General features: G+C 36.0%; 1 protein-coding gene and 1 long non-coding RNA gene across 8 annotated transcripts; one reads left to right on the top strand and one right to left on the bottom strand.

Annotated features, from left to right (window-relative positions):
• Positions 1-189: 189 nt before the first annotated feature.
• Positions 190-15,079, bottom strand: gpcpd1 (glycerophosphocholine phosphodiesterase 1). 7 transcript variants are annotated; one of them, XM_047801536.1, is made up of 22 exons: positions 14,406-14,629; positions 14,231-14,323; positions 13,774-13,845; positions 10,984-11,074; positions 10,690-10,774; positions 9,079-9,114; positions 8,882-8,957; positions 7,969-8,010; positions 7,757-7,880; positions 7,457-7,682; positions 6,937-7,099; positions 6,542-6,671; positions 6,011-6,065; positions 5,833-5,925; positions 5,558-5,635; positions 5,351-5,390; positions 4,108-4,166; positions 3,954-4,019; positions 3,728-3,864; positions 3,457-3,592; positions 3,101-3,261; positions 190-1,269 (listed from the first exon to the last, which is right to left on the bottom strand). In XM_047801536.1, the coding sequence occupies exons 3-22, from the start codon at positions 13,820-13,822 to the stop codon at positions 1,038-1,040; spliced, it is 2,079 nt and encodes a 692-aa protein (XP_047657492.1). In that variant the 5' UTR covers positions 13,823-13,845; positions 14,231-14,323; positions 14,406-14,629; the 3' UTR covers positions 190-1,037. The 7 variants fall into 7 exon arrangements, with proteins under 7 accessions (XP_047657492.1, XP_027004892.1, XP_027004890.1 ...); XM_027149091.2 differs by lacking the exons at positions 14,231-14,323; positions 14,406-14,629 and adding an exon at positions 14,959-15,079; XM_027149089.2 differs by lacking the exon at positions 14,231-14,323 and having other exon boundaries at positions 14,406-14,661.
• On the top strand, positions 14,574-18,343 carry LOC113644349. The gene is made up of 2 exons (XR_007138079.1): positions 14,574-14,799; positions 15,226-18,343. It is a non-coding gene; the product is annotated as an uncharacterized LOC113644349 (long non-coding RNA).
• Positions 18,344-20,666: the final 2,323 nt, after the last annotated feature.

The following is a 20,666-nucleotide window of genomic DNA, read 5'->3' on the forward strand; positions in this document are numbered from 1 at the left end:
GTATCATTATATTATATCATATCAAAAAACTAAACTTGCACAGTAGCAAAGCAAATAACATTTTTGTATACATGTTAGGATTAGAGCAATGATGCATAAAAGGTGTGCATACAATGCCACTGCCAATAAGACATTTCTGTAATTTATCATATACAGACCTATTAACAATAAAAACCACAAACAGATAAATAACTTTATTGAATCATTTATTGTAATTGCTTCAGTCTTTATTTCCAAACTTGGGCCATGAAATGAATTACCCTGTCCAATCCCACAAGTGAGCTCAGTGGAGCATTCAGACACATGGAACACAGCCCCACGGTCATGCAGAGTGGGAGAATTATTAAAGAACACACGTAAACAGAACACTTTCAATACAGTGCCACAGCCATGCTAATATTCAGCAGATATCACGTAACAGCAGCAGTGTTTAAAAGCAGAACACACTTCTTCAAATTGTTGTGCTGTACAGTGTTTACTTAATTACTTTACTTGTTACTTTAACTTAATTTAGTGACTCTTCAAGATTACATGTTTTGTGCATTAATATGATTTGCATTCTTCATTATATACTTATGTAGGATTTATGAGATTAAAATCTGCATTTTCTGATTTGACATTGTTGAAATACATGTTACCATAAACAATGATTAATATTTAAAAGTATATTGAGGAATGAAGTAGCTTTGAATGAGAATAAGATCCCTTGCCATGGCAACTATTACAGTGATATTAATAGTTTTATTAACAGCTCAGTGGTATTACACCAAAGGGGAAGAATAGAAAAGAAATTAAATAAATAATAATAATAATAAAAATCATAAAGAAAAAATAAAAAATCAGGGCAATGCTTACATGACATACACATATATAATAAACAACATGTATAATAATGCCTATGAGGACACTTGTAATACATTTTAATAAAATTATATATCAAGCACAGACCATTAAATCAGTCATCATTTGGCAAAACATTGTCACCTAGGCAGAAGGTCTGTGTGTATGTGATTAACTTTGCTATAAAAGGCTGGAGTTCATGATGAGCTGAGTCCCGAGTCTGACTCACTGCTACCTGCACGAGCCTCACCTGAGCAAGGCACAGCTGAGCAGGAAATACTATACGTGGAGCAAGGCACAGCTGAGCAGGAAATACTATACGTGGAGCAGGCACAACTCTTCAGCGTCTCCTCGGAAATCACCTCTTTTATTGACACCTGTTCTTCCACTTTAAAGATGTTGGACTGCTCAGTCAGGTCCTCAATGATTCTGGGGAATAAAAGAGAAAAAACACTGCATTCAAACAAAGGCTTTAAATAAGAACAAAATCATTATCTTTAGGTTATATCTACTTTATATAACTCTTCATTTATAATCATAACAACAAATACAGCAGAATTGCTTAATACATATAATAACATATAATACATATAATAACAATGCATAATTATTTCATTGTTAATAACTCAAGCCTGAGCTGAACCAAAAATCACAATGCATCAAAGCTGTAGTTCACATGGTATGTAAATAATATGTATAAATGTGATGCTTATGGAAAACTAGTGGTTTATAATTTGTCACAGATGGAATTTCTGACAGAAACTGCTTATACAAAGAGACCTGCACACAGGACGCTTCACATAATCTAATACTAATACAGATTTGTTTATTTCAAAGTGTCATTTAAAAATCATGGATTTGTTGATGTGGTGAAGTTATTCAACTAATAACTTATAATTGAATTTATAATCAGTTTCTGTTTTCTAATAACAACTCGCTATGGTTTAAGCGGAATGGCACACTCCAGCCCATGTGGTTATGTCAGTAATGCACTCAGGTTTGTGTCGAGACACAACATATATGGTTCCACATGGATTATTTTCAAATGTGGTATTGTATTCCAGAAGAACGTAGACAAGGCAAGGCATTTTTCTTGAATCTCAGGTCAAGTTTATACAAGTAACAAAGGGCTGTTTTATGAGCTCCACTGTCATCATGCCTTTCTTACACAAGTTCCAAATGTGTTGTGGTTCATGTCATGTCATGTCAACCAAATGTATCACCTGACTTCACTTCATGTTGGGCTGTTGCATATTAGCACAAAGAGGATTATTTCTAGATAACCACATGTGTTGTGTGTTATTCCTTAACTGTAATTCAACATTCATTTATAAGATTTTTAATATCTATGCCATGCTGGACTGACAGCCAAAGCAGCCATTTATTTCTAACAAAATCAAATAATGAAGCTACAGAGGTTAGTTAACAGATGCACTGAACAGCTGGCTAAAACTGAAATCCTCTGTGAATGAGCAAAATGCAATGTTTTTGTACTAAATCTTGTATAATGCTGGGAAAACACACACAAAGTGACCTAAAGAAAAACTGGTTAGGGTATTTCATAAAATGATGCGAGAGGCATGAACAAGTAAAGTAACCGCTAGCAATTTCACTAATCAGGCCTAATTAGTCATACAATCAGCCTCAGACATCACTGCCAGAAAATAGCACATCATGGCAATAGTGCTATCAATGAACAGTTTTTTCCCAGGCAGGAACCAGGAAGGCCAAAAACTAAACCAAATGCAAACAAGACATTGGTGGTAGACATTACTGGCTTCAGAGGAAGACTGATATTTGGCACCAAGCTTTCAGAAATTCTAAAAGACAGAGGAAAGATATTAGCATTGAGACTTTAAAAGGTTGAGAGAAATGGGTGATGAAGGGAAACTGAGGAAAAATATGCAAACAGCCTGGAATAGTAATTGGACTAATCACTAAGAATTTGAATCTAATTTCAGTGCTGCAGTCTGACCACAAGGAATTCAACTAAAAATGAGGCCATAGCACAAATACTATTACATTTCATCTGACATTTATAATTATAATAGATATAATGACGATTGTGAGAACCAGGGACAAGAAACAAGGAACCTATGTAATAAATGCATACACATGGTATATTCCAAGTTATGTAACTGCAAAGCCATATTCGTCACCAGGACAGAGTTGCCAAAATGTAAAATGTACTAAGTGACGACAACAAGCTGCGGTTCCTTAAATGATCATGATTATACAATGACAAAAAATTTCATAAAACCTGTCATAAATTAGGCCATCGATGCCTCTCTCCCTGAGTATCATCCTGTTCTCATGGTCATTGTTGTCATCTCCCCAGCAAAAGACCACCAGGCCTTTAGACTGGGCCTCTGTAATACAGTCCATGTTGCGCAGTAGATCCTCAGCGTGAGCACTGATACCCTGTGAACCAGAAAACAGACAAGTTTCTATTTTATAAGAAAGGAATCTTACAAAACAGGCCACATGACAGCTCATATATATTTGCAAATGTATTTTGAGAGGGTAAAAAAAACAATATGCTGTAAATCAATATCAGAATATATAGAAACGTGTTACAATACCCAAGGCAAGAAAGGCAAGACATCTTGCACTCACCAGTATGTTCTCACTCTGAGCAAAACTCATAGCAATCTGTGTGGTCTGACAGCGTATATCCATTAGCTGAGGGTAGACTTCTGACACACCCTGTGTCAGGAACAGGATGGGATATTTATTCTGCTTCCGGCGCACCCTAAAACATAGCACAAAAGATGTTTTTCTAGCCTTGATTTTTATTCATGATATAAATCGTTAAAAAATATATTACTGAATGGAAGAAAGGAGCAAATTATATATATATATATATATACACACAAAATGTTCTTACATTGCACACACATCAGGGTCAAAACAAGAAAAGACGATCCTTCTCTTTCCAGCATTCTGGAGTACACAGCTGAGGATGACATCCAGGAACTGGTTCATGTTGAAGTAAGTGGACAAGTTTCCATCCCAAGAGCCATCCTAATTCCAGAAGGCAAAAATGATACAAAAGGTTGAATTGTCCTTTAAATGTGAACACATTTTAAAACAGTACATATGTGAATGCTAACCTTCATCTGGGATATCCACTTCAGCTCAATATTAAATCCTACATTGTCTGGAACAGTCTGAAAGATCTGCAGAGAAACATTGTATGCAGTTTGAAAGCTTTCACACAATGCCTGTGGAAAAAAAAAACACTCTTGATTATGTTTGTGTGAATACCTGGGAAAGTGAAGGAAATGGCTGATGTTCATCTATATATTCCTCCTCATCCTGTAAATCTTAATAAGAATACACAAACTAGTCACATCTGCCCGGAGAGTTCTCTTACATTGCTGGCAATAACAAGGTAAAAGTATTCAAGTTTAACACCGATGGAACAATATTCAGGAATGGTTTATATTATTACATCTGTACATTTGCAAACCTGAGCGTACCATGCACAAGCAGTGGCACAGGTGTCTGCCATCATACATGCACGTAACAAGAATGTGTACAATAAAGTGGTTCAGAATAATGAAAAGAAGTGGATGCCATAACATTGTTAACAATATTATGTTGTTATTTTATATTGGGGAAGTGGCGACTCAAGCGGTTAAGGCTCTGGGTTGCTGCTCGGAAGATTGGGGTTCAAGTCCTAGCACTGCCAAGCTGCCACCTCTGGGCCCCTGAGCAAAGGCCTCAACCCTCATCGCCTCAGGGGCACTGCATCATGCCTAACCAAAACGTATCCCCTCACTGGGATACAAGAAGAAAGAATTTCACTGTGCTATATTGCATATGTGACAAATAAAGGCTTCTATTTTATTTATAATATGTGATGCTACTGTTAAAATTAAGCATTATTAATCTGCTAGACTGGAATGAAGTTCCAATAGGGCTGAAGACCTACCTCTTCCTGAAACACTTAAACTAGCACTTCTGTTTGTTTTATCTATATATGAAAAAACCTGAAAAGATTTACGGTGATAGTTAAGTCTGTAACCAGTGAACCAGCATTAATGTATTCACTGATAAAGACTTCACTGATAAAGAACGTCTGCCGAATGCAGTAAATGTAATATACAACCCTTGATAAAACTTATAAACCATTTCCAGATACACAAATTCCCTGCTGATCAGCATTTCATGAAGGCTATTTTAAGAAACCCAGTGTATTTAAACACTTTCTAATGATCAACACCATCAACATTATTTGGAAAGTGATGCTAAATTTGACATTTTGCTGCAGTCAAAACATAGCATACCTTATTTAATCTAGTCTAGTGTTAAGTATGTTGCGCATACAATGCTGCATCAATTAATTCAAAACATTCTTCATTTACCTTGCGAAAAATACTGAAAGAAAAAAATACAGCCCTTTTAGCATCATTTTCAATTATCATTTGATATACAAATGATAAAATTGTTACATCGCAAAAATCTGTTCAAAGTATTATTGCTCTGCCTTAATTATGGAATATACCTTTATGATCATGCACCTTCAAAGCTGTAGAGTGGGCAAGCTGTAAAAAAACAAATAGCATTAGATTTTATAACAACTCTTGTGTGTCATTCATAGAATCAGAAGATATACATTAGATTAGATTAGATACATTAGATATACATTTTAATAAGATATTTGAATTTAACATTTTGGAGAATGAAATCTAGTTTGAAGTAAAATATTTACTTTGAGAAGTTGAAGCTGGTCAAATGTCAGATCTTTCACAGGTACTTCAAACAACACCTCTTTATCTTTATCATTTTTCTGTGGAAGACATGTTGAGCAATGTCAGTGAATTTTGGTTTAGTTTTATAGCATTTGCTAGAAAAAGCAGTTAGTCATCCAGAAAACGAACATGTAGATAAACTTGGGGTTGAAGGGTAGTTATCATTCTGTTTGTGAATGCAATAAACAGAGATTAGATTAGATGTTACAATTTCTAACAAGGCCAAGTTGGTCACCTTCTTAGTGGAAATACAGCATGTAAGATCATGGTACACAATTGGAACCAAGTCCTTGGACAGATGGACATCAAACTCCACGTAGGCAGCACCCTGTAATTAATGACATTGATATTTTGAGAGTTATGTTACAAGGAAACATCAGTAAGTGAAGCAACATTGCTAAATGTCCCCTTACATGATTAGCAGCACTTAGAAATGAGGCAATTGTGTTTTCCCTGATCTTGTGGTGTCTGCAACAGAGATTAAAATCAATTGGAAATGTAAAGGTACAAACAAAAGAAAACAATCAAAGGATGATTTAGATCCACATTTCTGTGTGGATGGTTGGATGAATGGTTACAACACATTACACAAGAAGTTAAAGAAAAAAGACAGATACAAAGCAATATCTCTCCAATAAAATAAATAAAAACTTTCACACTGACAGACCGATACAAGTTGCTTAATCAACAACATCAGTTTCCATTTAAAATTGTCAGTTGCTCAAGACATTCTGTACCAAGATAGCAGATTAGAACATTTGTCCCATAGAGACATATTGCTGTACTCTATGTTTTCTCGTCAATGACCCCTTGCTACAGGTTTTTGAACACCTAATGCAAATTTAAGGTAGGTCTCTTTCCTTGCTTACATACTCAATGTTGAATTGTGAAAATGTAAGAACAACTACGAAAACTATGGTTCCCTTGAAAATGAGCATGCTTACTTGGCAGCATGTGAGCTCCCTGCTCCTCTGTGGCCCACATCCAGAGCACTCCTCTTCCGCCAGTACTTAGTGTAACACTGGCTCATGTCACAATTAAAGCCTGCGATTGGCCGAATAACCAGGTAGTCCACTGCAAATCACATAACATACCAAGCAAATCACACACCCTCACATATTTACATGAGTAGTTCACAATATTGACATATACCATTGTGTCTGAAGGACAAAGCCATACATATGTAATAAATGGGAGTGTTAACACATGACATATGATGGGAAAACAGACTAATTGGAGTGATTATCTTGCTTTAGTTCCTTAGGCAGTCCAGCTCCCTTACCCACTCATCTATTTCACTCTAATACCATGCTAATGTTATTTTGATTTTAAAGCATACCTCTGACTTTGCCAATTGTCTGCCTAGAAATTCTGCTCATAATTGGGAGGGTAACCACTCCAATATCTTTGCCACTTTCCAGAAAGGAAGAAGATAAGAGGCAAGCGGTGCCAACGTGTCCTGGGTGGACATCATCCTGAAAGACCTTTTCACTTAGGTCCTCCTAAAGGACAAACATCAGAAACAGTGAGTCATACAACAGTTGCTGCAATGCCACAGCTTCTTGTTTCAAGTAAGCAGCTTATTTGTTCAATTCTACACTATGATTATAGATTGTAGCTGGATGGGTTGACAATCCTCTCAAAACTGAAAATAAATTGCTTCCCCCAAATTCTGAACTTTCTTTGATGAAATTAATTAAAAACATAATTATAATTGAATGATAAAATAAATACTTTTTAATATGAAGTCCATTCACACAAATAAGACAGAAAGGAAAGATACAGGTGGGAATGTGGGAGTAACATTGGTTTATAAAAAGTTTGGATTTATCAGAGACCAATTAATGAAAAACACATACCTCAAAAAACTCAAACACAATCTCCAGGTTGTCAGGTTCCATTGTGTGAATGCTGTACTCAGTCCATTTCGCTGGCTCCAGGGCGTAGCCACATTCTGGCTGGGAGTGACGGGACTTATAGCCACTGTCACTGATCATACTAATCTCTAGTGTGGTGGTCATCTTGTGCCAGGATGAAGGGCTCTCATCATCCTCCTCCAATTCAATACCTTCCAGCAATTTGAGTCTAAAGCATGTAATAAACTTAAAGTTTTGCTTCATTCATTTATTCATTAAATACCATCTAAGATCAAACATTACCTAAAGCGGGATGTCTTGTATTTCTTCTTAGTAATGGACACTGGTGGCTTAACAGAGTAATGGAGACGTAGACGGATCTCTGTCTGACATGTCAACCAGCCAGAGTCCAAACATTCAACACCATCTGCATGGTAACACCACAATTTAGCACCACGTTAGAACAACTTTACAAAGTGATGCAACTTATGGTGTTCAAACTGTATACAACTTACTAGAGAATCCAAACAGGCCATCGTCAATTTCAACATTCGATTCTGTAAAGACAAAACGAGTGTTGGTATAATTTTCATCCATAAGCACATCTACAAAAGTGGAATCTCAAGGGCAGAGCAAGAGTACATACCCAAGACTTTTCCTTTTTTATTGATAAATTCAGTTTTTCAATCCAATTCAGTCCAATTCAAATATAGCAATAAAATGAATATAATATTTGTAAACTCAAACATTAAATGCTCTACACTAGAAATACCTCCAAATATTTGTAGATGACTATTTCATATAACCATCAAGCATGACAGGAAATATAATCTAGTTTATTATGTTAAGTGTTTATGCTGTGAGTACATGAAGGGAAAGTTATAAATTAAATAATCTTCCTGTATGAAATAAAGAATGATCCTAAAGGGATGTTTCAAAATGCTCTAAGGCAGTGTTAATAATAATAGCTCAAGGGAATTACAATGTTCGCGTAATTAGCACTGGACACACCTCATGGCACAAACAATAAACAAGCTTTATAAGCATTATCAAACAACGGTGTGAGAAAACATTAAGTAGAATAATTTATAATCAAACAAAAAACAGAGCAAGAATAAGGAGAATCATAAAATAAGTGGAAAAATATTGTGTTCCTTAACATTTTTTTCTACTGTTAAAAAAAAACAACCTTACATTAAAATTAATAATGTAAAATAAATTATAAACTGGTAGTAAAATAAGTAAAGATGTTGAATTGCTTAAGATAAGTTAATAGCCATGTAGTAACAAAAGAGGACAAGTGATGTGAAGCCATTTGGTCAGTGTATTTTGGAAATGTGTTGTATGAGTAAGTTGGGCAGCAAAATAGGGACCCTGCAAATGATTGAAACACTGAACCAAACCGTGCGCTATTCTGGATTTATATACCTGAGGAACTCAATGACCGAGGCTGATGATGGGTCTCCCAATTATTGATTATGACTCGACTTGGACCACCTGCATTCTGTAATTCCAATGTTTAACAAGGTGTTAAGTATGTTGAGGGGAAAATTTTAAATTAAAGCAGACTCTGGTCTCAGCCAAAGTCATACTCTAAAACAAGTAACTTGAGCTGGTATATTCACCACTTTCTCAGCCACCCAGCCACAGTTGGTTGGCATCTGAAAAGTGGATTCATTAGTCAAAAGAAATACATGGCATTACAAGGCTACACAAGTAATTTAACATTTGTTAGATTAGATTGCTGTCTTACTAAAGAAATCTACACACTTTTATACTTACCATTCTGAAATTAGAAATTCTGACTGCTAAAATTGGACGATTTTTTAAAACAGTTCTAACATTTAAAGCTACAGTATGTAGGATTTCTTGGTTGAACATGAAAACAATCAGGGGAGCTACTCTTGAGCTTCTGTGATTTGTCACGGGACTCCTATAATACAGATTTACAGGAATTTAGAGCTGTCAAATTTAATTTGGTGGGAAGTTTTGAACACATACATTGTTCACCTGCACAAACCTGCTAGATCCTAGTTAATCATGTCTGAAAGAAGACCCCAAATGTCCAGTACTCAAAAAAAAAAAACTTTCCCTTTAACTGTATGGAGTTAGGTATCGACAATCAGGTAGAGTGCACTGATAGATTATACCTCCTTCATACCGGGTCTTGTGTTTCAGAAGTGCACGAGTGTTGGTTACCAAGCTCTCTGCTGTATACTGATGTTATACAAGTTATATTTTTGGACCATGCTACTAGGTCTAAGATTCTCAAACATGGTGATGAATGATAAACAAAACAAAACAAGCAATTTTATCAAGCTAGCTGTCTGATGTTCTTTTCGATACTACAGTACTATGTATATTACATTTAAGTATAAAAGTTTTTATTCTCGTAATACTTGATAACATTGGCAAGCATAAATGCGTGATTACATCTCAAACTGCCACATTTAATACTATGTTACTTTACCAAATGTGTCTACATTAATTAAATCTGTATTATCTACTTGTCACAGACTTTAGACTCTTTTCTGTAGCTTAAAATCTTACATCCTGTAGCTTTAATATTGTCTACAAATCACCACAAGCTACACTTTGAACAAAAGCTAACACTTCAATGTGAGTTCAGTGTGGAATATGATTGATCTAACTGGCAGCAATCCAGAGGCTGAACAAACAATCATGTATGATTATCAGTACATAACATGTATAATTCCATGCATGTGTATGATAAAGCCAAAATTACCCATTAATTTTAACAACGTTAAGTGTTCTGAGAGCCTGTATGTTGTTTCTACTGTGTACTCTATGAGTTGTTGAACTTGCTCTTGGATCACAGTCATTCAAACAAACATAAAACACACCTCTTCATAATAATATCAAGTAAAATGATTTCAATGCTGATGTGTCAATCATGCAGCCCTCTTTAATAAAAGAACTGTAAACAGCCAATTATCGACTCCCCAAATGTAAATACGCATGATTAAACCTGGTGCCACAACTCCTCCCACCAAGACTGACATGTTTTGCTTATGAAAGATTACTGTTGAATCATGCAAAAATTTAATTCACAAAGAAAAATTATAACCTAAACTATCAGGATATTTAGTTTAAATTCTAATGCTTGAGTGAAAATCTCTCCTGTAAAATAAAAATGCTTAACATCCAAAATAATTTAATACAGGTCTAGTAATGAGCATTTTAAATGTTAAAATGTGGTGTAGAAAAGTTCTCACCTCCGTTTCTAGGAAGAACCCCTTAAAATAGCGATATTTGATTTCTACTCCCTTCGAAACTGTGATGGATATTTTCCAAACATTGCTGAAAGAAAACAGAGAAGATATAATTTTGAATCATAATCTTTTATATATATATTTATATATATATATAAGATTATGTATATATATATATATATATATATATATATATATATATATATATATATATATATATATATATATATATATATATACACACACACATATATATATATATATACACACACAAACAAAAGAGAGTAAAAAACATACCTATCCTCCTCTGTGGGTTGTAGAGGCAGTGCTTTTTGATAGCACCAACTGCCTAGCGTCTCACAGCTTCCAACTACTGCTATTACTTCACCTGAAATGGGGGGGGGGGAGAGATCCACTCTGAATGAGCTGCAGTTTATAAGGTTATAATCATTATAATTTAACATGCTGCTTTCCATGGCCTTCAAGATTTATGGTCTTAAGAAATATGAAAATATTATTACACTTTTATTGCTTTTTCAGTTTAGACATCTTTTGGTCAACAACATTTTGGTCAATTTTTACATTGGTTATAGTATTTTCCTACACTACCAACAATGCTGTTTGACTACTGATAATGGGGCAAGTGGTCATCAAGTTCATCAACATTCACCGTAATATGGTTGTAAATACTGTCATGTTTGTCATCTCATAGGTCGCTAACTAAACTGGCTGTCTCTGCTGTAACTCAATTGTATTGTTGCATTGCATTTTGGAGCTTTGGGCCCAAAAGCCTTTTGTCTCCACTAAATCTATGTAGGCTTCCTCAGTATCCAACAGCCCTGGGTGACAGTGTGTGGCTGTTCTCACTGAGTTTGCTCTCCTGTATAATAGATTCTTCTTATACCTCATTGTAACTGTGTCAGTAATCTCCCCTGTAACACCAGCATGACACAAAACTGTTAACTTTTCTTTGACTCTGTTGACTTTGTTTATATTCATAGATTCATAGAAGCCTGGACTAAAAAAAATAACAAAGGGCATCTAACATGAGATGCATGCCTGCTGTAATTCATTCTGTCATACAGGCTCAGAGCTCTTACAAGGTCATCTGTTGAACATAAATGGTATTTTTAGTTGGAAAGTTACTTCACAACCAGAAAAATCCATGACCACCTGTTGATAGACAAACCAATCACATTTTTTTCCAGGTTTATGTCTCCAAGTCTTGAGGACAGTCTGACAAGGGCATCCTGACACAGTAACTAAAAATGAATCCATTGTAAGGGATCCATCTAAGACTGCACATCATATGCCTGGCACCTGACAACCATTGTATTTGAGCCCAATCCTTCATCTTGCTCATAGTCATCCCATAAAATAACTACAGGTCACAATTTCATGTGAAGTCCACGTAAGTTGAGTCCAGGTAACACTAATCCATCCTCTTTACATTTTGTTTTTTAAGAATCACACTTTGCCTGACTTCTCCCCTTACATCAAATCTGATCTAGTACATATTTTAAGGCAGTGTAAAATCTCAACCGAGTATCGGTGTTCCGACTTCGTCCTAATGAAAAAGGCTTGATAACAGAATACGATATGGTCTCTATTACCAAGAGAGCAAATAAATGATTTTTGATTGCTTAACAACAGAGGCTTATTATATTAATTCTGTTTGAGACTCTCAAAGATTTTATGACTTAATTACTAGTAAAATTTCTGACATTTACATTTCCAGCATTTAGCAGAAGCCCTTATACAGAGCGACTTGCATTTTTATATTTATAAGTTTTTATCTTTGTAATACTTGATAACATTGGCAGACATAAATAATGTTAGAGAGTGGATTACATCTCAAACTGCCACATTAATACGTTACTTTACCAAATGTGTCTACATTAATTAAATTTGTATTATTACTTGTCACAGACTCTTTTCTGTATCTTATAATCTCACTTCATGTAGCTTTAATATTGTCTACAAATCACCACAAGCAACACTTTGAAAGTCATTATCTAACTGGCAGCAATCCCAAGGCTGAACAAACAATCATGTAAAATTTTTAGTTCCGACATGTATAATAAGAAGACTGAATTCCCGTATGTGTATGCTAAAGGCATGAAAACTGGTCCTACCTCTAAAAATTACCCAGTAATTTTAACAGCATTAAGTGTTCTGAATATAATTAAAATATAACTATATACTGTAAGTAAATATAACCCTAATCCATCCTGTTGTACTTTTTTTTAAGAATCACACTTTGCCTGACTTCTCCCCTTACATCAAATCTGATCTAATACAGATTTTAAGGCAGTGTAAAATGTCAACCGAGTATCAGTGTTCCGACTTTGTCCTAATAAAAAAGTCTTGATAAAATAATACGACATGGTCTCTATTACCAAGAGAGCAAATAAATTATATTTTGATCACTTAACAACAGAGGCTTATTATATTAATTCTGTTTATCTCTATTAAACAGAATTCTATTCTATTAATTCTATTCTATTAATTATGCTTGTCTCTCAAAGATTTTATGACTTAATTACTACAAATTACTACAAAGATTTCTGACATTTACATTTCCAGCATTTAGCAGACGCCCTTATCCAGAGTGACCTACATTTTTATCTCATTTTAAACAAGTGAGCGATTGAGGGTTAAAGGCTTAGTTCAAGGGCCAAACAGTGCCAGCTTGGTGGACGTGGGATTCGAACCCACAGCCTTCTGCTCAGTATCCCAACACCTTAACAACTGAGTTATCACTTTCTGCTCAGTATCCCAACACCTTAACAACTGAGTTATAACAACTGAGTTATCCCAACACCTTAACAACTGAGTTATCAAATATCTATGCATTAATTATATAATCCTGGGTGGTATGTTTTTTAATTGCTTAAAAACGTATAGAAAAATTCGCTTATTCCTCATAAACTTTGTTTTTTTATGACCAGGACACTAGCATTTTGAAATATACCTATTTTTTCTGAGAAAACGGCACACTTGAGTGTTTTCCTTCACAAAATGTCATCACCATCAGCAATCCAGCACCTTAACCACTACATCCCCATTTCTTGTTGTCCTACTTACCAAACAATGTAGTTCCCCGAACAGTAAGAGTCACTTGAATACAGTCCATGGCTGCTTCTGTGGTACAAAGACCTGGAAATAAAACAACACTGAGCTCAATATAAAGAACATTACGTACATAACAAAGCGTTCACACGTTCACAGATGGCCACACCGGCTAATGTTACCCCTGCTGTGGCATTACGCCTTACCTTACATTCACGACGTGTTTTAAAATAAATCATAAAACAATCTTAAAGTTAAAGGGATGTTTAACTGTTAAAGCAAGAAAAGACTTTCTGTCTGTCCACAAAAGATAAGACACGTTAGCAATGTATAAGCTATCAATGTTTACTGATTTAACCTACATCATTATACCAAAAATATGACAGCGTTAAAACTTCTTTAAAAAAAGGCCCCTAAACGCTAAAATGTAAATATCACGTTACATTTGTAAAGAACAGAAAACAACACGTACTGACGGTATCCCTCTACACAGCTATCTAAACCGGTCCCAGCCGGTTCTGACAACATGAAGCGACTCGCGAACAACAAGCTCTGCGACAAAACCCTGCAATCAAAGCTAACATTCTGACGCCACATGGTATGATGTGGTAAATACAGAACCATTAAAAAGAACGTAAACACGTTACCATGGAGACATAAATTCAGGATATTCACAGCTAGGCTAAACTGGATGCTAACTGAACACAGACCTCTCCATGCAGCAAGCCGGTAAATCTCTCATTTAACGATAGACAACTAAAATTATAATATTCACTTTATACGTTTACACGCATTTTAATGTTTTATCTACGTAATTCGTTAATTAGACGATAAAATGGTCCGGAAATACAACGGTCCGGAAAACGTAAAAAAATTGGCTGTGAAATGATCATTAGCTCGTCCTACATATCCGTAAAAGGAAGTCACGTTGGTAAACAAAATGCCGTGCGTCCCGGCTACGTCATCACGCTGGCCAAGTTCAGCCGGTTCAAGACGCAGGGATCAACCAGGATAGAGGTGCAAACGTGCCATCTATCGGAGGTTAGGGCTAATACTCTGTTGTTACCAATCAATCACTGCATATACGTACAGTGCAAACCCACATGTTTGTTAGCTAAACTTCATTTATATACCAAGAGATATGGCCAAAGATTCTCTATTGAGCCTGTTCAGATGACACCCTTATCCAGAGTGACTTACATTTTATCTCAATTTATACAACTGAGAGTTAAGGGCCTTGTTCAGGAGCCCAGCAGTGGCAGCTTGGTGGACCCGGGATTCAAGCTTATAGCCCTTTGATCAATAGTCTGACACCATAACCACTAGGCTACCTCATCCCACATGGGTTCACACTCCAGCGACTATAATCAATTTCAGCAATTTAGATCTAATCAATTAAGGCCTAATTATGTTAAGTGGTAACACCTGCTCTGTGAAGTACAATTAAGCTTTCATTTTAATTCTCAGCCACCGTGACCATGGCCAAGAAGAATGAACTCAGTCATGATCTTCGTACGCGTGTTGTCAGTGTCTACAGTGGAGGCAAAGACTACAATTCCATTTCGAAAGAACTGGATGTCCTTGTATCAACCATATAGTGTATCATCAAGAAGTTCAAGATGTCCAACACTTTAAAAAACTTGGAAGGATGTGGCAGGAAGAGCAGAGTATCCTCAAGAGTCGCTAGAAAGATGTGCCAAGATGCAAACAACAACCCCTGTATCACCACCAAAGCTGTAATAGACACCCTCAACTAAGCAGGGGAGATGGTATCAAGCTCCACTGTTCAGCGAATTCTGCATCGAGGTGGAATCCATGGACATCGCACCAGAAAGACACCACTCCTTACCTAGAGACACCAGGAGGCGCGCCTGGCCTTTGCGAGGGGTTACCTAGGAAGAGATCCCAACTTCTGGTCATCTATCCTCTGAGAATTAACTGGAGCTCTTTGGACATATGGATATCTCATATGTTTGGTTTAAGAAAGAAGAAGCCTTCGATCCTAAGAATACCATCTCAACAGTCAAGCACGGCGGTGGTCACATCATGCTATGGGGATGCTTCTTTGGCCGTGGTATCTTGTTAAGATGGATGGTATCATGAAAAAGGAGGACTATCTCAAAATTCTTGATGAAAACTTGGTGGTGTCAACACACAAGCTCAACCTGCCAAAGAATTGGACCCACAGGATCCAGCAGGATAATGACATGATGCATATGCGCAAGTGGTCAAGCAATGGTTCAGGGACAACCCTTTTTTTAGGGAAAGACCTGACCTTCTAATAAGCCTTCCAATCTCCAACAACTGGAGGCTTTTGCAAAGGAAGAGTGGGGAAACATTCCACAGCAGACCTGTAGAAATCTTGTGGAGACCTAAAAAAAGCATTTGCAGGCCGTGAATAAGAACAAAGGCTTTTCTATTAATTTATTGAAACATTGTAATATAAAGGGTATGAATAATTCTGAACATGGTGGTGATATTTGAATATTTGTCAAAAACCCATGAAATGTCATATTTCTTGAAATGTCACCTTTATTCTCTCAGTTGTTTGTCACATAAATATATGAAAGTATTAAAAAACTCATTCATCACAGAAGAAAACACTTAAAAATACCAACGGTATGAATAATTTTGAGCACAGCTGTATGAGGAAAAATGCATTCAAAAGTTAAGCCAAACCGTCTAAATCCCCCTGATGGCATGTCGCAGTTCAGTTTTTAACCTCAACCGTTCAAAGGAAATGAAGCTGAATTTAACGAATTATTTATGATGATAAATAAAATGGTGTAGTTGTTGAGGTGATTGGCAGATTTGGGTTGGGTTCCAAATCTCACATTCTCTCTCTCTCTCTCTCTCTCTCTCTCTCTCTCTCTCTCTCTCTCTCTCTCTCTCTCACACACACACACACACACACACACACACACACACACACACACACACATTCAAACGACACTTTGCACAAAGAAGATTTAAAGATTAAGTTTTGACAGCCATGATATTTTTTGCTGTAAACTATTGTCACAGAACCTCATTGGGTGGTTTTTCTGGTACTTCCTTATGGTGTCTAAGCTAACTTGCATTACTGGTATTATATCTGACAAATCAACAAAAAATCAAGTGTTAGCATAAACCAAGATAACTAACACTAGTCAAATTTATTAAAAAATATTTACCATTGACTTTATGACCACTGCAAACACTTAAAGTAGCTTGGTAAGGTTAGCCAGTCATTTTTTATTATTTTTTTCAACCAAATACGCAAACAATGATGAAGCATGAAAGAGTGCAACCATTGTGCGATATTGCTTTGTCTTTGTTCCTGCTAATGGTCCCATCACGGCCCGCATTCAATTTGTGAGAAAGGAACCAACCCAGCCACTGGGGGTTGCATAAGCCAGTGCAATCTCACAATCCCAAGCATGGATAAAAATGGATGAGTTGTGCCTTGCAGGGCATCTGGTGTAAAAAGCTGTGCCAAATTAAATAAACACATCAAGTAATCTGCTGTGATGACCCCCAGTGGTAGCCAATGAAGAATAACAACAATAGCTTTATTGTTTTGTCTTTATTTTGATCAGACTCGTGGGGGATACAGAGCTAGGAACACTTTGCACGAGGTACGAATACGTGTTGGACAGGATGCCAGTATATTGCAGAGCACCATGAATACAGAGTGGCACAATTATTTACATCTAGTGTCAGATTTAGAAGTTCACCTACTGGCACAATTTGGGAGGTGGAAGTAAACCAGAGAATCCTTATTCATCTTTATATTATTCTCCAGAAACTATCCTAGGAGGACTATGTGTGAGACAGGAATACACCCTTTTTAGGATGATGCAATTTGCACATTTATACACTCATTCACACCCAGGGTTGATTTTATGATATGCACTCTTCCTTCAGGGAACCCAGATTACATTGGGAGAATACAGACAGACAGCCGTGCTGAGCTCAGGGACCCTAGATCTATGAGGCAATTTTGTGCTGTTCAAAACATTTTTCACTTCTTCATGTAATCCCTGACAGACTCGATGATGTTGAGATAAGAGCTCTGTGGGGGCCAAACCATCACATTTAGGACTCCTGTTTCTCTACGCTGTAAATCTGGGGCCAATCAGACACATCCCTGATGGTATTGTATGATGGATAAATATCTTCCTGTATTTCTCAGCATTGAGAACACCATTAATCCTGACCAAATCTCCAGCTTCATTTGGATAAATGCAGCCCCAACCTTGCGAGGTTTTCTCTTCACTGTTGCCCGCAGAGACTGTAGACATACCAGCCTTTCAGCAAACACGAAACATTTTGACTCATCAGAACAGAGCATCTGCTGCAAATTCCTATGTTTTCATGCATTGTTGAATTTTGGCCACAATTCTTCCATAAGGACTACTTCTGGCCAGACTTCTCCTCCTGGGTCCCACTGTATTCCACCAGTTCTTTGCTGATGGCAATGATGTCAAAAGGAATTAAGCAAGGAGTCAAAGGGTAGTCACACAAAAATATTGATTTGATTTAGATTTTTATTCTTTTCATTCATTTTGCATTTTGTAAATTGATTAAAATTAATTAAAATATACACTTTTGAAATCATTCCTACTTTACAGCATTACTTCCAAAAACTGTTGCTTGGTACTGTATGTTAAAGTCCTTGGTTTATTTATAATTGTTGATTATGCTCATACCTAACTCTGAAAATTCTCTGCAGGCAGCACTAATGATGAGTGCAATATTTATGGGTCCATCTGAATGCTGCAAGCTACAACCCACTCTGATGTCTGCTAGCACACACATTAAATTCTGAGATACAACATACATTTAAAACCCTTCTTGGTACTACACTTGTTAATACATCTGATAAATATGACAAGATACTGTGATGATTAACTTAACAGTGTATCTTCCATAGATTATTTGTTAGGGTTTGTATCAAACTCACTATGTTTTGCTGGAGCTGTTAGTTGAAGTGTTTGAGAGGTTACAAAATTGGTCTTACATTGAGCAAGCAAATATTGATCTCTTGTATATGTGCATTTTATATATATATACACAAACCTATAGATTCTCTACAATAACAAATGCATAATGCCTATAGCTTTTGTACAATAGTGAATTGTAACTGCAATAATAGTTTCTGTAAAAGAATGTAATAAATAGTAACTGTAACTCTAGTTTCAGTACAATAACAAATACAATAAATATGAAAGACTATAGATAACAATGGCATACTTACTACACAATTCGTCAAAGGGTAAATTAATTTTGTGTACTGTAAGTGTCCAGGACTGGACAAACCAAATGTCCAAATTGCATACATCATACCATATGAGAGTTTTTTTTTAAATGAGACTCTGAATGAGTCCTACCTGATTAAGAAATATGGTCCAAAAGATAATATAGTGCTATAAAGTTTTGTATCACTAGTGGTTATGACGTTTTGTGCCTCTCCTGTTGAGTGGAATGAGGGTATTGATGAGGCTGACTGCCTCAGGAAAAAAGCTGTTTTGTTTGTGTAGGAATGCTCTAATAACTTGCCAGATGGTCTGTGGTAGGAGTCATTCATAGAGCTGGAGTCTTTATGGATACAGCTTTTACAGTAAAAATGAACTGTGAATGGAAGAGAGACAATAATCGTAGTTGTTTATACCTGCTGTAGTCCTGTAATCAGATGGTGTATAGACAATGGTGAATAACATAGTTTTTAAAGTGTTCCCATTAGGCTAGACTTCTCCATCATTTATATTAACATACATTCCCTTTCTTTTTGGTTTTCTCTATATCTCTGTCACAGAATCTTAATGGTTACACACTGATTTATTATCATGCTGACCTGCTGTTTGTGCTTTGTAATCTAATTTCTAAACTGATGAAGCAATAAGATCTCTCATTGTTGCGCAAGTCCTCACACTGGAGTTTGCTGCTCTGCTCTTTCAGAAACACTAATGAGCAAATTCATTGCTCTCATTGCAAACCAATGAACCCCTGCAGGTTCAAGAAAGATGTATGAGTCTGCATGAGTTTGGATCACATTAACATTTCTCTGTGGCCTCTATCATCAGCAGTGTTTTCTTAAATTAACAAATCATCTGAATTTAAGTAACTCTGTCAAGCAGTTTCAACTCTTTTAATGCTAATGACTGGTCCCAGCATCTCTCAGGTTACAAGGTACAGTATGTAAACAGATACACTTTTACACAGATACACAGATACATAAAAGACTGATACATTTTTCTTTTATCTTGTACCCTAAATCAGCACCAGAAAAGAAACTGTATGTATGGAGGACTCTCAATTTGTAATTTCTTTAATATTTCTGATAAATAATACAAAAAAATTCTTATTTTAACAACAAAATGATAATAAAATAATAATAAAAAAAAACATTTCATACATTTTAAGATGATTTTTATAAACCACATCACACACGTTTCTAGACTCATGGCATTCACAGGTTTCACAAAATTGAAATGACACAAGACCCACCTGACATCTCGAAGGCATGGGAAATTGTTAACACATTATATAAAAGCTTTTAATATAGTTCAATCTTAAAGTCTATCTGTCACCCAACTAAATTCATTTAACATATAAAATCTAGTGAACATTTAACAACAGATATTTTCATGACTTCCAGTCTAAAATTATAATGTGTATAACGTTGCTGGCAATAAACTCAAGTCCAAGCTAGACCAAATTTGAGAAAGAGGATCTCATGCAGATCGGATAGCTATTAAAAATAGTCTACCCTTATTCAGAGCTCTCGTTAATAATTTGCATTTGAAAATGTCTCCATTTGACTATGCATGGGTAATTTACACATCAAGAGCTGCACCATGATGATCCGGCTTTTGTGAGACCTTATTATTTCAATGAGTTTGAACAGAACAACAAAAAAGAGGCTT

This window comes from Tachysurus fulvidraco, chromosome 16, assembly GCF_022655615.1.
Source record: "Tachysurus fulvidraco isolate hzauxx_2018 chromosome 16, HZAU_PFXX_2.0, whole genome shotgun sequence".
Lineage (NCBI taxonomy): Eukaryota > Metazoa > Chordata > Actinopteri > Siluriformes > Bagridae > Tachysurus > Tachysurus fulvidraco.

Coding starts and splice junctions, on each gene's coding strand:
- gpcpd1 (XM_027149091.2), bottom strand. CDS start 13,822: ATGGACTGTATTCAAGTGACTCTTACTGTTCGGGGAACTACATTGTTT. Junction 3,865..3,953: donor AGTGGATATCCCAGATGAAG/GTTAGCATTCAC, acceptor TTCTGGAATTAG/GATGGCTCTTGGGATGGAAA. Junction 3,262..3,456: donor CTCAGAGTGAGAACATACTG/GTGAGTGCAAGA, acceptor TCTGGTTCACAG/GGTATCAGTGCTCACGCTGA.